The following is a 15,266-nucleotide window of genomic DNA, read 5'->3' on the forward strand; positions in this document are numbered from 1 at the left end:
GGTGAATGAGTAGTGCGTTGGTGGATGGATAGATGGGTGAATGAGGGCGTTGGTAGATGGATAGATGGGTGAATGAGTAGTGCGTTGGTGGATGGATAGATGGGGGAATGAGTGCGTTGGTAGATGGATAGATGTGTGAATGAGTGCATTGGTAGATGGATAGATGGGGGAATGAGTGCATTGGTAGATGGATAGTTGGGTGAATGAGTGCGTTGGTGGATGGATAGATGGGTGAATGAGTAGTGCGTTGGTGGATGGATAGATGGGTGAATGAGTGCGTTGGTAGATGGATAGATGGGTGAATGAGTGCGTTGGTGGATGGATAGATGGGTGAATGAGTGCATTGGTAGATGGATAGATGGGTGAATGAGTACGTTGGTGGATGGATAGATGGGTGAATGAGTAGTGCGTTGGTGGATGGATAGATGGGTGAATGAGTAGTGCGTTGGTGGATGGATAGATGGGTGAATGAGTGCGTTGGTAGATGGATAGATGGGTGATTGAGTGCGTTGGTAGATGGATAGATGGGTGAATGAGTAGTGCGTTGGTGGATGGATAGATGGGTGAATGAGTAGTGCGTTGGTGGATGGATAGATGGGTGAATGAGTGCGTTGGTGGATGGATAGATGGGTGAATGAGTAGTGCGTTGGTGGATGGATAGATGGGTGAATGAGTGCGTTGGTAGATGGATAGATGGGTGAATGAGTACGTTGGTGGATGGATAGATGGGTGAATGAGTGCGTTGGTAGATGGATAGATGGGTGAATGAGTGCGTTGGTGGATGGATAGATGGGTGATTGAGTGCGTTGGTGGATGGATAGATGGGTGAATGAGTGCGTTGGTGGATGGATAGATGGGTGAATGAGTGCGTTGGTGGATGGATAGATGGGGGAATGAGTGCGTTGGTGGATGGATAGATGGGTGAATGAGTAGTGCGTTGGTGGATGGATAGATGGGTGAATGAGTACGTTGGTGGATGGATAGATGGGTGAATGAGTGCGTTGGTAGATGGATAGATGGGTGAATGAGTGTGTTGGTGGATGGATAGATGGGTGATTGAGTGCGTTGGTGGATGGATAGATGGGTGAATGAGTGCGTTGGTGGATGGATAGATGGGTGAATGAGTGCGTTGGTGGATGGATAGATGGGGGAATGAGTGCGTTGGTAGATGGATAGATGGGTGATTGAGTGTGTTGGTAGATGGGTGAATGAGTGCGTTGGTAGATGGATAGTTGGGTGAATGAGTAGTGCGTTGGTGGATGGATAGATGGGTGAATGAGTAGTGCGTTGGTGGATAGATGGGTGAATGAGTAGTGCGTTGGTGGATGGATAGATGGGTGAATGAGTGCGTTGGTAGATGGATAGATGGGTGAATGAGTACGTTGGTGGATGGATAGATGGGTGAATGAGTGCGTTGGTAGATGGATAGATGGGTGAATGAGTGTGTTGGTGGATGGATAGATGGGTGATTGAGTGCGTTGGTGGATGGATAGATGGGTGAATGAGTGCGTTGGTGGATGGATAGATGGGGGAATGAGTGCGTTGGTAGATGGATAGATGGGTGATTGAGTGCGTTGGTAGATGGGTGAATGAGTGCGTTGGTAGATGGATAGTTGGGTGAATGAGTAGTGCGTTGGTGGATGGATAGATGGGTGAATGAGTGCGTTGGTAGATGGATAGATGGGTGAATGAGTATGTTGGTGGATGGATAGATGGGTGAATGGGTACGTTGGTAGATGGGTGAATGAGTGCGTTGGTAGATGGATAGATGGGTGAATGAGTGCGTTGGTGGATGGATAGATGGGGGAATGAGTGCGTTGGTGGATAGATGGGTGAATGAGTGCGTTGGTAGATGGATAGATGGGTGAATGAGTGCATTGGTAGATGGATAGATGGGTGATTGAGTGCATTGGTAGATGGATAGATGGGTGATTGAGTGGATAGATGGGTGATTGAGTGCGTTGGTGGATGGATAGATGGGTGAATGAGTAGTGCGTTGGTGGATGGATAGATGGGTGAATGAGTAGTGCGTTGGTGGATGGATAGATGGGTGAATGAGTGCGTTGGTAGATGGATAGATGGGTGAATGAGTAGTGCGTTGGTGGATAGATGGGTGAATGAGTAGTGCGTTGGTGGATGGATAGATGGGTGAATGAGTGCGTTGGTAGATGGATAGATGGGTGAATGAGTACGTTGGTGGATGGATAGATGGGTGAATGAGTGCGTTGGTAGATGGATAGATGGGTGAATGAGTGTGTTGGTGGATGGATAGATGGGTGATTGAGTGCGTTGGTGGATGGATAGATGGGTGAATGAGTGCGTTGGTGGATGGATAGATGGGTGAATGAGTGCGTTGGTGGATGAATAGATGGGGGAATGAGTGCGTTGGTAGATGGATAGATGGGTGATTGAGTGCGTTGGTAGATGGGTGAATGAGTGCGTTGGTAGATGGATAGTTGGGTGAATGAGTAGTGCGTTGGTGGATGGATAGATGGGTGAATGAGTAGTGCGTTGGTGGATGGATAGATGGGTGAATGAGTGCGTTGGTAGATGGATAGATGGGTGAATGAGTGCGTTGGTAGATGGATAGATGGGTGATTGAGTGCATTGGTAGATGGATAGATGGGTGATTGAGTGCATTGGTAGATGGATAGATGGGTGATTGAGTGCATTGGTAGATGGATAGATGGGTGATTGAGTGCATTGGTAGATGGATAGATGGGTGAATGAGTGCATTGGTAGATGGATAGATGGGTGAATGAGTGCGTTGGTAGATGGATAGATGGGTGATTGAGTGCGTTGGTGGATGGATAGATGGGTGAATGAGTGCATTGGTAGATGGATAGATGGGTGATTGAGTGCATTGGTAGATGGATAGATGGGTGATTGAGTGCATTGGTGGATGGATAGATGGGTGATTGAGTGCGTTGGTGGATGGATAGATGGGTGAATGAGTGCGTTGGTGGATGGATAGATGGGTGATTGAGTGCGTTGGTAGATGGGTGAATGAGTGCGTTGGTAGATGGATAGATGGGTGAATGAGTACGTTGGTGGATGGATAGATGGGTGAATGGGTGCATTGGTAGATGGATAGATGGGTGAATGAGTGCGTTGGTAGATGGATAGTTGGGTGAATGAGTAGTGCGTTGGTGGATGGATAGATGGGTGAATGAGTAGTGCGTTGGTGGATGGATAGATGGGTGAATGAGTGCGTTGGTAGATGGATAGATGGGTGAATGAGTGCGTTGGTAGATGGATAGATGTGTGATTGAGTGCATTGGTAGATGGATAGATGGGTGATTGAGTGCATTGGTAGATGGATAGATGGGTGATTGAGTGCATTGGTAGATGGATAGATGGGTGAATGAGTGCATTGGTAGATGGATAGATGGGTGAATGAGTGCGTTGGTAGATGGATAGATGGGTGATTGAGTGCGTTGGTGGATGGATAGATGGGTGAATGAGTGCATTGGTAGATGGATAGATGGGTGATTGAGTGCATTGGTAGATGGATAGATGGGTGATTGAGTGCATTGGTGGATGGATAGATGGGTGATTGAGTGCGTTGGTGAATGGATAGATGGGTGAATGAGTGCGTTGGTGGATGGATAGATAGGGGAATGAGTGCGTTGGTAGATGGATAGATGGGTGATTGAGTGCGTTGGTAGATGGGTGAATGAGTGCGTTGGTAGATGGATAGATGGGTGAATGAGTACGTTGGTGGATGGATAGATGGGTGAATGGGTGCATTGGTAGATGGATAGATGGGTGAATGAGTGCGTTGGTAGATGGATAGATGGGTGATTGAGTGCATTGGTAGATGGATAGATGGGTGATTGAGTGCGTTGGTGGATGGATAGATGGGTGATTGAGTGCGTTGGTGGATGGATAGATGGGTGATTGAGTGCGTTGGTAGATGGATAGATGGGTGAATGAGTGCGTTGGTAGATGGATATATGATTGTGCTTCTCAAATATACAGTGTTTTTGAATATCTTGGTATCTATGTACAATACCAGTCAAGTTTGGACAAAACTATTCATTCAAAGGTTTTTCTTTATTTTTTACTATTTTCTACATTGTATAATAATAGTGAAGACATCAACACTATGAAATAACACATATGGAATCATATGTTAAACATTCTTCAAAGTAGCCTCCCTTTGCCTTTCTCTTTGCTTATTTGAGCTGTTCTTGCCATACTATGGACTTGGTCTTTTACCAAATAGGGCGATCTTCTGTACAACACCGCTAACTTGTCACAACACAACTGATTGGCTCAAATGCATTAAGAAGGAAAGAAATTCCACAAATGAACTTAACAAGGCACACCTGTTAATTGAAATGCATTCCAGGTGACTACCTCATGAAGATGGTTGAGAGAATGCCAAAAATGTGCAAAGCTGTAATTCTTGCACATTTTTGGCATTCTCTCAACCAGCTTCATGAGGTAGTCACCTGGAATGCATTTCAATTAACAGGTGTGCCTTGTTAAAAGTTAATTTGTGGAATTTCTTTCCTCCTTAATGCATTTGAGCCAATCAGTTATGTTGTGACAAGGTAAGGGTGGTGTACAGAAGGTAGTCAAGTCCATATTAGCAAGAACAGCTCAAATAGGGAAAGAGAAACGAGAGTCCGTCATTACTTTAAGACATGAAGGTCAGTCAATCTGGAACATTTCAAGAACTTTGAAAGTTTCTTCAAGTGCAGTCACAAAAAACTATCAAGCGCTATGATGAAACTGACTCTGATGAGGACCGCCACAGGAAAGGAAGACCCAATGTTACCTCTGCTGTAGAGTATAAGTTCATTAGAGTTACCAGCCTCAGAAATTGCAGCCCAAATAAATGCTTCACAGAGTTTAAGTAACAGACACATCTCAACATCAACTGTTCAGAGACTTCAAATTACTCCAAAGAAACCACTACTAAAGGACGCCAATAAGAAGAGACTTGCTTGGGCCAAGAAAAACATCTTTGTGAGATGCAGAGTAGGTTAACGGATGATCTCCGCATGTGTGGTTCCCACCGTGAAGCATGGAGGAGGAGGTGTGATGGTGTGGATGTTCTTTTGCTGGTGGCACTGTCAGTGATTCATTTAGATTTCAAGTCGCACTTAACCAGCATGGCGACCACAGCATTCTGCAGCGATATGCCATCCCATCTGGTTTGCGCTTAGTGGGACTATCATTTGTTTTTTAACAGGACAATGACCCAACACACCTCCATGCTGTGTAAGGGCTATTCTATCAAGAAGAAGAGTGATGGAGTGCTCAATCAGATGACCAGTTCTCCACAATCACTCGACCTCAACCCAATTGAGATGGTTTGGGATGAGTTGGACTGCAGAGTGAAGGAAAAGGAAAAGCAGCCAACAAGTGCTCAGCATATGTGGGAACTCCTTCAAGACTGTTGGAAAAGCATTCCTCATGAAGCTGGTTGAGAGAATGCCAAGAGTGTGCAAAGCTGTCGTCAAGGCAAAGGGTGGCTACTTTGACGAACACTTTTTTTTTTGTTTACTACATGATTCCATATGTGATATTTAATAGTTTGGACGTCTTCACTGTTATTCTACAATGTAGAAAAAATAAAGCCAAAGCTGAAAAGGAGCAGGTGTCCAGACTTTTGACTGGTACTGTAGACTATAGTGTAGACATCACACCTTTGCTCTGAAGCCTGTGTCTTTTGACTGAACCCAGATGTTGTCATTTTCAGTCCCAGTCTAAAGAAGTCCTCCGCAGAGCTGAAGAAGATTTTGACTAATGGACAGGTATTGTATTTCTCCCCCTTCTGAACTAACACACACGTGTCCCCAATGGCTGTCCTCAGGGCCTTGGCCGGCACCCTGTTACATCCTGTTATAGAAGACACATCATGTCCCTGTCCTCAGGGCCTTGGCCGGCACCCTGTTAGTCCCTGTCCTCAGGGCCTTGGCCGGCACCCTGTTACATCCTGTTATAGAAGACACATCATGTCCCTGTCCTCAGGGCCTTGGCCGGCACCCTGTTACATCCTGTTATAGAAGACACATCATGTCCCTGTCCTCAGGGCCTTGGCCGGCACCCTGTTAGTCCCTGTCCTCAGGGCCTTGGCCGGCACCCTGTTACATCCTGTTATAGAAGACACATCATGTCCCTGTCCTCAGGGCCTTGGCCGGCACCCTGTTACATCCTGTTATAGAAGACACATCATGTCCCTGTCCTCAGGGCCTTGGCCGGCACCCTGTTAGTCCCTGTCCTCGGGGCCTTGGCCGGCACCCTGTTACATCCTGTTATAGAAGACACATCATGTCCCTGTCCTCAGGGCCTTGGCCGGCACCCTGTTACATCCTGTTATAGAAGACACATCATGTCCCTGTCCTCAGGGCCTTGGCCTGCACCCTGTTAGTCCCTGTTATAGAAGACACATCATGTCCCTGTCCTCAGGGCCTTGGCCTGCACCCTGTTAGTCCCTGTTATAGAAGACACATCATGTCCCTGTCCTCAGGGCCTTGGCCTGCACCCTGTTAGTCCCTGTTATAGAAGACACATCATGTCCCTGTCCTCATGGCCTTGGCCTGCACCCTGTTAGTCCCTGTCCTCAGGGCCTTGGCCGGCACCCTGTTACATCCTGTTATAGAAGACACATCATGTCCCTGTCCTCAGGGCCTTGGCCTGCACCCTGTTAGTCCCTGTTATAGAAGACAAATCATGTCCCTGTCCTCAGGGCCTTGGTCTGCACCCTGTTAGTCCCTGTTATAGAAGACACATCATGTCCCTGTCCTCAGGGCCTTGGCCTGCACCCTGTTAGTCCCTGTTATAGAAGACACATCATGTCCCTGTCCTCAGGGCCTTGGCCTGCACCCTGTTAGTCCCTGTCCTCAGGGCCTTGGCCGGCACCCTGTTAGTCCCTGTCCTTAGGGCCTTGGCCTGCACCCTGTTAGTCCCTGTCCTCAGGGCCTTGGCCTGCACCCTGTTAGTCCCTGTCCTCAGGGCCTTGGCCGGCACCCTGTTAGTCCCTGTCCTCAGGGCCTTGGCCTGCACCCTGTTAGTCCCTGTCCTCAGGGCCTTGGCCGGCACCCTGTTAGTCCCTGTCCTCAGGGCCTTGGCCGGCACCCTGTTAGTCCCTGTCCTCAGGGCCTTGGCCTGCACCCTTTTAGTCCCTGTTATAGAAGACACATCATGTCCCTGTCCTCATGGCCTTGGCCTGCACCCTGTTAGTCCCTGTCCTCAGGGCCTTGGCCTGCACCCTGTTAGTCCCTGTTATAGAAGACACATCATGTCCCTGTCCTCATGGCCTTGGCCTGCACCCTGTTAGTCCCTGTTATAGAAGACACATCATGTCCCTGTCCTCATGCCCTTGGCCTGCACCCTGTTAGTCCCTGTTATAGAAGACACATCATGTCCCTGTCCTCAGGGCCTTGGTCTGCACCCTGTTAGTCCCTGTTATAGAAGACACATCATGTCCCTGTCCTCAGGGCCTTGGCCTGCACCCTGTTAGTCCCTGTTATAGAAGACACATCATGTCCCTGTCCTCAGGGCCTTGGCCTGCACCCTGTTAGTCCCTGTTATAGAAGACACATCATGTCCCTGTTAGTGAGTGTTGTCCTGTTATAGAAGACACATCATGTCCCTGTCCTCAGGGCCTTGGTCTGCACCCTGTTAGTCCCTGTTATAGAAGACACATCATGTCCCTGTCCTCAGGGCCTTGGCCTGCACCCTGTTAGTCCCTGTTATAGAAGACACATCATGTCCCTGTTATAGAAGACACATCATGTCCCTGTTAGTGAGTGTTGTCCTGTTATAGAAGACACATCATGTCCCTGTTATAGAAGACACATCATGTCCCTGTTAGTGAGTGTTGTCCTGTTATAGAAGACACTTCATGTCCCTGTTATAGAAGACACATCATGTCCCTGTTAGTGAGTGTTGTCCTGTTATAGAAGACACATCATGTCCCTGTTATAGAAGACACATCATGTCCCTGTTAGTGAGTGTTGTCCTGTTATAGAAGACACTTCATGTCCCTGTTATAGAAGACACATCATGTCCCTGTTATAGAAGACACATCATGTCCCTGTTAGTGAGTGTTGTCCTGTTATAGAAGACACATCATGTCCCTGTTATAGAAGACACTTCATGTCCCTGTTATAGAAGACACTTCATGTCCCTGTTAGTGAGTGTTGTCCTGTTATAGAAGACACATCATGTCCCTGTTATAGAAGACACATCATGTCCCTGTTATAGAAGACACTTCATGTCCCTGTTAGTGACTGTTGTCCTGTTATAGAAGACACATCATGTCCCTGTTAGTGAGTGTTGTCCTGTTATAGAAGACACATCATGTCCTGTTATAGAAGACACATCATGTCCCTGTTAGTGAGTGTTGTCCTGTTATAGAAGACACATCATGTCCCTGTTATAGAAGACACATCATGTCCCTGTTATAGAAGACACTTCATGTCCCTGTTAGTGACTGTTGTCCTGTTATAGAAGACACATCATGTCCCTGTTAGTGACTGTTGTCCTGTTATAGAAGACACATCATGTCCCTGTTAGTGAGTGTTGTCCTGTTATAGAAGACACATCATGTCCCTGTTAGTGAGTGTTGTCCTGTTATAGAAGACACATCATGTCCCTGTTAGTGAGTGTTGTCCTGTTATAGAAGACACATCATGTCCCTGTTAGTGAGTGTTGTCCTGTTATAGAAGACACATCATGTCCCTGTTATAGAAGACACATCATGTCCCTGTTATAGAAGACACTTCATGTCCCTGTTAGTGAGTGTTGTCCTGTTATAGAAGACACATCATGTCCCTGTTATAGAAGACACATCATGTCCCTGTTAGTGACTGTTGTCCTGTTATAGAAGACACATCATGTCCCTGTTAGTGAGTGTTGTCCTGTTATAGAAGACACATCATGTCCTGTTATAGAAGACACATCATGTCCCTGTTATAGAAGACACATCATGTCCCTGTTAGTGAGTGTTGTCCTGTTATAGAAGACACATCATGTCCCTGTTATAGAAGACACATCATGTCCCTGTTATAGAAGACACTTCATGTCCCTGTTAGTGACTGTTGTCCTGTTATAGAAGACACATCATGTCCCTGTTATAGAAGACACATCATGTCCCTGTTATAGAAGACACATCATGTCCCTGTTAGTGAGTGTTGTCCTGTTATAGAAGACACATCATGTCCCTGTTAGTGAGTGTTGTCCTGTTATAGAAGACACATCATGTCCCTGTTAGTGAGTGTTGTCCTGTTATAGAAGACACTTCATGTCCCTGCTACTGAGTGGCCGGTCATTGATTTCCTCTGAAAGCTGCTGCCCACTTCCTGTTTCACCGCCTGCCCCGGTCGACATCTTTATCCTGACCTACTGGATAGATATTCATTGTCTTAGCTGAGCGCTGTTGCCTAGGACACACTCACACACGTAAGGCCAGGCAAAGTGTGTCAAGCAGACAATTAAGCCCAGCCACTTCCCCGATGTCGCCTGTAACACATTGGTCTAATGGAGCCATACCCCCTCTCTCCTTCTCTCCCTCTCTCCCTCTCTCTGTCACCTGACAAGTATCCCCCCCTCCTGCTCTCTCTCTCTCTGTCTCTCTCTCTGACACCTGACAAGTATCCCCGCTCCTGCTCTCCCTCTCTCTGTCTCTGTCACCTGACAAGTATCCCCCCTCCTGCTCTCTCCCTCTCTCTCTCTCTCTGACACCTGACAAGTATCCCCGCTCCTGCTCTCCCTCTCTCTGTCTCTGTCACCTGACAAGTATCCCCCCTCCTGCTCTCTCCCTCTCTCTCTCTGTCTGTCACCTGACAAGTATGCCCCCTCCTGCTTTCTCCCTCTCTCTCTCTGTCTGTCACCTGACAAGTATCCCCCCTCCTGCTCTCTCTCTCTGACACCTGACAAGTATCCCCCTCCTGCTCTCTCTCTCCCTCTGTCTCTGACACCTGACAAGTATCCCCCCTCCTGCTCTCTCTCTCTTGACACCTGACAAGTATCTCCCCCTCCTGCTCTCCCTCTCTCTGTCTCTGACACCTGACAAGTATCCCCCCTCCTGCTCTCTCTCTCTTGACACCTGACAAGTATCTCCCCCTCCTGCTCTCCCTCTCTCTGTCTCTGTCACCTGACAAGTATCCCCCTCCTGCTCTCTCTCTCTCTGTCTCTGACACCTGACAAGTATCCCCCCTCCTGCTCTCTCTCTCTTGACACCTGACAAGTATCTCCCCCTCCTGCTCTCCCTCTCTCTGTCTCTGACACCTGACAAGTATCCCCACCTGACAAGTATCCCCCCTCCTGCTCTCTCTCTCTTGACACCTGACAAGTATCTCCCCCTCCTGCTCTCCCTCTCTCTCTCTCTGACACCTGACAAGTATGCCCCCTCCTGCTCTCTCCATCTCTCTCTCTGTCTGTCACCTGACAAGTATCCCCCCTCCTTCTCTCTCTCTCTCTCTCTCTCTCTGTCTCTGTCTCTGACACCTGACAAGTATCCCCCCTCCTGCTCTCTCTATCTCTGACACCTGACAAGTATCCCCCCTCCTGCTCTCTCTATCTCTGACACCTGACAAGTATCCCCCTCCTGCTCTCAGGCTCTCTGTCTCTGACACCTGACAAGTATCTCCCCCCTCCTTCTCTCTCTCTCTCTCTCTGTCTCTGTCTCTGACACCTGACAAGTATCCCCCCTCCTGCTCTCTCTATCTCTGACACCTGACAAGTATCCCCCCTCCTGCTCTCTCTATCTCTGACACCTGACAAGTATCCCCCCTCCTGCTCTCTCTATCTCTGACACCTGACAAGTATCCCCCTCCTGCTCTCTCTATCTCTGACACCTGACAAGTATCCCCCCTCCTGCTCTCTCTGTCTCTGACACCTGACAAGTATCCCCCCTCCTGCTCTCTCTATCTCTGACACCTGACAAGTATCCCCCCTCCTGCTCTCTCTCTCTGTCTCTGACACCTGACAAGTATCCCCCCTCCTGCTGTCTCTGTCTCTGACACCTGACAAGTATCTCCCCCTCCTGCTCTCTCTGTCTCTGACACCTGACAAGTATCCCCCCTCCTGCTCTCTCTCTCTCTGTCTCTGACACCTGACAAGTATCTCCCCCTCCTGCTCCCTCTCTCTGTCTCTGACACCTGACAAGTATCCCCCCTCCTGCTCTCTCTATCTCTGACACCTGACAAGTATCCCCCCTCCTGCTCTCTCTCTCTCTGACACCTGACAAGTATCCCCCTCCTGCTCTCTATCTCTCTGACACCTGACAAGTATCCCCCCTCCTGCTCTCTCTATCTCTGACACCTGACAAGTATCCCCCTCCTGCTCTCTCTCTCTCTGTCTCTGACACCTGACAAGTATCCCCCTCCTGCTCCCTTGTCTCTGTCTCTGACACCTGACAAGTATCCCCCCTCCTGCTCTCTCTCTCTCTGACACCTGACAAGTATCCCCCCTCCTGCTCTCTATCTCTCTGACACCTGACAAGTATCCCCCCTCCTGCTGTCTCTGTCTCTGACACCTGACAAGTATCTCCCCCCTCCTGCTCTCTCTCTGTCTCTGACACCTGACAAGTATCCCCCCCTCCTGCTGTCTCTGTCTCTGACACCTGACAAGTATCCCCCCTCCTGCTCTCTATCTCTCTGACACCTGACAAGTGTCTCACCCCCTCCCATGTAACCCAATCAATGGGGCTGAATTGGAGTAGGTGGTGGTGGTGCTGGGTCATTTTTAACCCCCAGTCTAGCCCCTTTCCCCCTGGCCAAAATGAACCTTGACAGCAGGCCATTGACTTGATATCATGCTGGTCTCAGCAGCACAAACAAGCATCTGCCCACACAATCAGGCTATTGACAAGCCTGCTAGCCAAGACCAGCCCCTACCCCATCCACCCAAACAGATGTCTCTATCTAATACAGGTTATGAGATATAAATATTTATCTGATAGCTGTCATGGGGTTTAAATGGGAAGGGTGTTGGAGATCGGGGGGTTGTTGTAGGTATTGATGAAGTGACAAGGGTCACGCCAGCCGAGGACGTGTCTTTATTAGGCTATAGACTTTATAAAAAAATCTGGAACTGAGCCCGTGTCCTCACTCACAACAGAGCTGGTAAACTGGGATGTCTCGGGTTGTTTCAGTGTGTTTTGTCCTGAAGCAGAGCAGATTGTGTGTATAAGGTTGATAAATAATACGCTGATGGAAACGGACCCTTTTATGCGTATGAATTACCAAGCTCTTAATTAAAACATTCACGACAGGTGTGATGGAGAAAGCTAATTGTCCGTAATAATTTCAGAAATGTCGATAAAACTAAATGCGTTCGACAAGAGCGGATCATTTTAGTGGGTGAAATAGATTCTGCTTCATATTTTGGTGGAGATGCTCCTGTGTTGCTAGAACAACATCATGTTGTGGTGCTGTGTGGTCCTTTCCCGCTACGACCTGGAAAAGCAGGAAGTGTTTATTTGACTACAGGTGAAATAAGTTATGATGAACTTCTCAAGGTGGTGAATGTGCGGTGATGAGCTTGATGCTAATTTCCAGGAAATAGGCCTGTCTGGGATATTCATTTCCAGGAAATAGGCCTATCTGGGATATTCATTTCCAGGAAATAGGCCTATCTGGGATATTCATTTCCAGGAAATAGGCCTATCTGGGATATTCATTTCCAGGAAATAGGCCTATCTGGGATATTCATTTCCAGGACATAGGCCTATCTGGGATATTCATTTCCAGGAAATAGGCCTATCTGGGATATTCATTTCCAGGAAATAGGCCTATCTGGGATATTCATTTCCAGGACATAGGCCTATCTGGGATATTCATTTCCAGGACATAGGCCTGTCTGGGATATTATTTGTAGGCTATGCTGGTGACATCATGGTGCTTGGCTGTCATTTGAAAAATATAAATGATATTTTGTCTGATCATGAAGCTGTGCCAAGACCAGATCACTTTATCTGCCAAGTGAGAATGTGCCAAGACCAGATCCGACAAGTTTGCTCTTTATCTAAAAATGTTTGTAGCAAAACCATCGGTAGAGTTTAAGAGGAGATGGAAGCACATTGAACTGCTGTGTTTTATTTGAAAACGTTTGTAGCAAAACCATCGGTAGAGTTTAAGAGGAGATGGAAGCACATTGAACTGCTGTGTTTAATTTGAAGATGTGCTTTTTATAAGCACTACGTCATTACACACGTTTTTATTCACAACAAGTCAGTTTGATGGAAACACCTCTGTCAGTGAAATGTCTTTTTGTGTGAATATTAGAATAGTGGCTGGATGGACACCTGACTGTGATAGATTTATTCCCTGCAGTATACTCTTATTTTGGCCAGTAAATGCAGTGTGTGTGTGTGTGTGTGTGTGTGTGTGTGTGTGTGTGTGTGTGTGTGAGAGAGAGAAATTGTAACACACACACACCCTCTACCCTCCTCCCATCAGTCTGACAGGAGGAAACTTTTCCCCAGCCTCCCCTTCATGTCACACGGGGCCATGTTGTATCACCCCGTTCTGACACCTTTTATCAACACAGGACTGGAACGACGACAGCAAACAAATCATCATTAAAGTCTCCATCACTCCTCCCCCACCGCCCCCCGACACGCCGTTGTCCTTTTAGAAATTGGACAGCAAATGTTGTATTGATCTCGCTCTCTCTTTCCCTCTCTCTCTCTTTCCCTTTACATCTCTCTCTCCCCTCTCCTCTCCCCTCTCTCTCTCCCCCATCTCTCTCTCCCCCTCTCTCTCTCTCCCCTCTCTCTCCCCTCCCTCCCCCATCTCTCTCCCCCTCTCTCCCCTCTCTCTCCCTCTCTCTCTCCCATCTCCTCTCTCTCTCTCCCCTCTCTCTCTCTCCCCCCTCTCTCTCTCTCCCCTCTCTCTCTCCCCCTCTCTCTCCCTCTGAACTTGGGATGACCTGAATGCCTGTTTCCTTGTTTATGGCCTCCAGTAACATTTCTCTCTCTTTTCTCTCTCTCTCTCTTTTCGCTCTCTCTCTCGCTCTCCCCCCTCTCTCTCTCTCTCTCTCCTCCCCCTCCCCTCCCTCCCTTTCTAAATCTCCATTGACATCTCTATCTTCTATCTCCTATCCTATTAGTATTGATCTCTGTTTGTGCCTCTATAGATCAATGGCCAAGACATACAATACCAGGAGCAGCTTGGCCATGGAAACGGAGGGACCGTGTACAAGTAGGTGCCTGTCTGTACTTTACTGTCAGCCTTCGTGTCAACACTGGTAGGCATAACAATAAGAATGGTGTTGAGAGAAGAGACGTGGTGGAGTACGGGCTTCTCAGTGAAGGGTAGAGAGAAGAGACGTGGTGGGAGTACGGGCTTCTCAGTGAAGGGTAGAGAGAAGAGACGTGGTGGGAGTATGGGCTTCTCAGTGAAGGGTAGAGAGAGACTGGTGGAGAGGCTTCTCAGTGAAGGGTAGAGAGAAGAGACGTGGTGGGAGTATGGGCTTCTCAGTGAAGGGTAGAGAGAAGAGACGTGGTGGGAGTACGGGCTTCTCAGTGAAGGGTAGAGGAAGAGACATGGTGGAGTACGGGCTTCTCAGTGAAGGGTAGAGGGAAGAGACATGGTGGGAGTATGGGCTTCTCTGTGAAGGGTAGAGAGAAGAGACGTGGTGGGAGTACGGGCTTCTCAGTGAAGGGTAGAGAGAAGAGACGTGGTGGGAGTATGGGCTTCTCAGTGAAGGGTAGAGAGAAGAGACGTGGTGGGAGTACGGGCTTCTCAGTGAAGGGTAGAGAGAAGAGACGTGGTGGGAGTACGGGCTTCTCAGTGAAGGGTAGAGAGAAGAGACATGGGAGTTTGGGCTTCTCAGTGAAGGGTAGAGAGAAGAGACGTGGTGGGAGTATGGGCTTCTCAGTGAAGGGTAGAGAGAAGAGACCTGGTGGGAGCACGGGCTTCTCAGTGAAGGATAGAGAGAAGAGACATGGGAGTTTGGGCTTCTCAGTGAAGGGTAGAGAGAAGAGACGTGGTGGGAGTATGGGCTTCTCAGTGAAGGGTAGAGAGAAGAGACCTGGTGGGAGCACGGGCTTCTCAGTGAAGGGTAGAGAGAAGAGACATGGGAGTTTGGGCTTCTCAGTGAAGGGTAGAGAGAAGAGACGTGGTGGGAGTATGGGCTTCTCAGTGAAGGATAGAGAGAAGAGACATGGGAGTTTGGGCTTCTCAGTGAAGGGTAGAGAGAAGAGACGTGGTGGGAGTATGGGCTTCTCAGTGAAGGGTAGAGAGAAGAGACCTGGTGGGAGCACGGGCTTCTCAGTGAAGGGTAGAGAGAAGAGACGTGGT

General features: G+C 48.3%; 1 protein-coding gene across 1 annotated transcript in view; it reads left to right on the plus strand.

Annotated features, from left to right (window-relative positions):
- map2k5 (mitogen-activated protein kinase kinase 5) overlaps positions 1-15,266 on the plus strand; it is a 115,921-nt gene that overhangs the window by 22,193 nt on the left and 78,462 nt on the right. The window contains exons 7-8 of the mRNA XM_064987727.1: positions 5,714-5,768; positions 14,101-14,165. Coding sequence (XP_064843799.1) covers positions 5,714-5,768; positions 14,101-14,165 — 120 coding nt within the window. The remainder of the gene's footprint in view (positions 1-5,713; positions 5,769-14,100; positions 14,166-15,266) is intronic.

Source organism: Oncorhynchus masou, chromosome 2 (assembly GCF_036934945.1).
Source record: "Oncorhynchus masou masou isolate Uvic2021 chromosome 2, UVic_Omas_1.1, whole genome shotgun sequence".
NCBI lineage: Eukaryota > Metazoa > Chordata > Actinopteri > Salmoniformes > Salmonidae > Oncorhynchus > Oncorhynchus masou.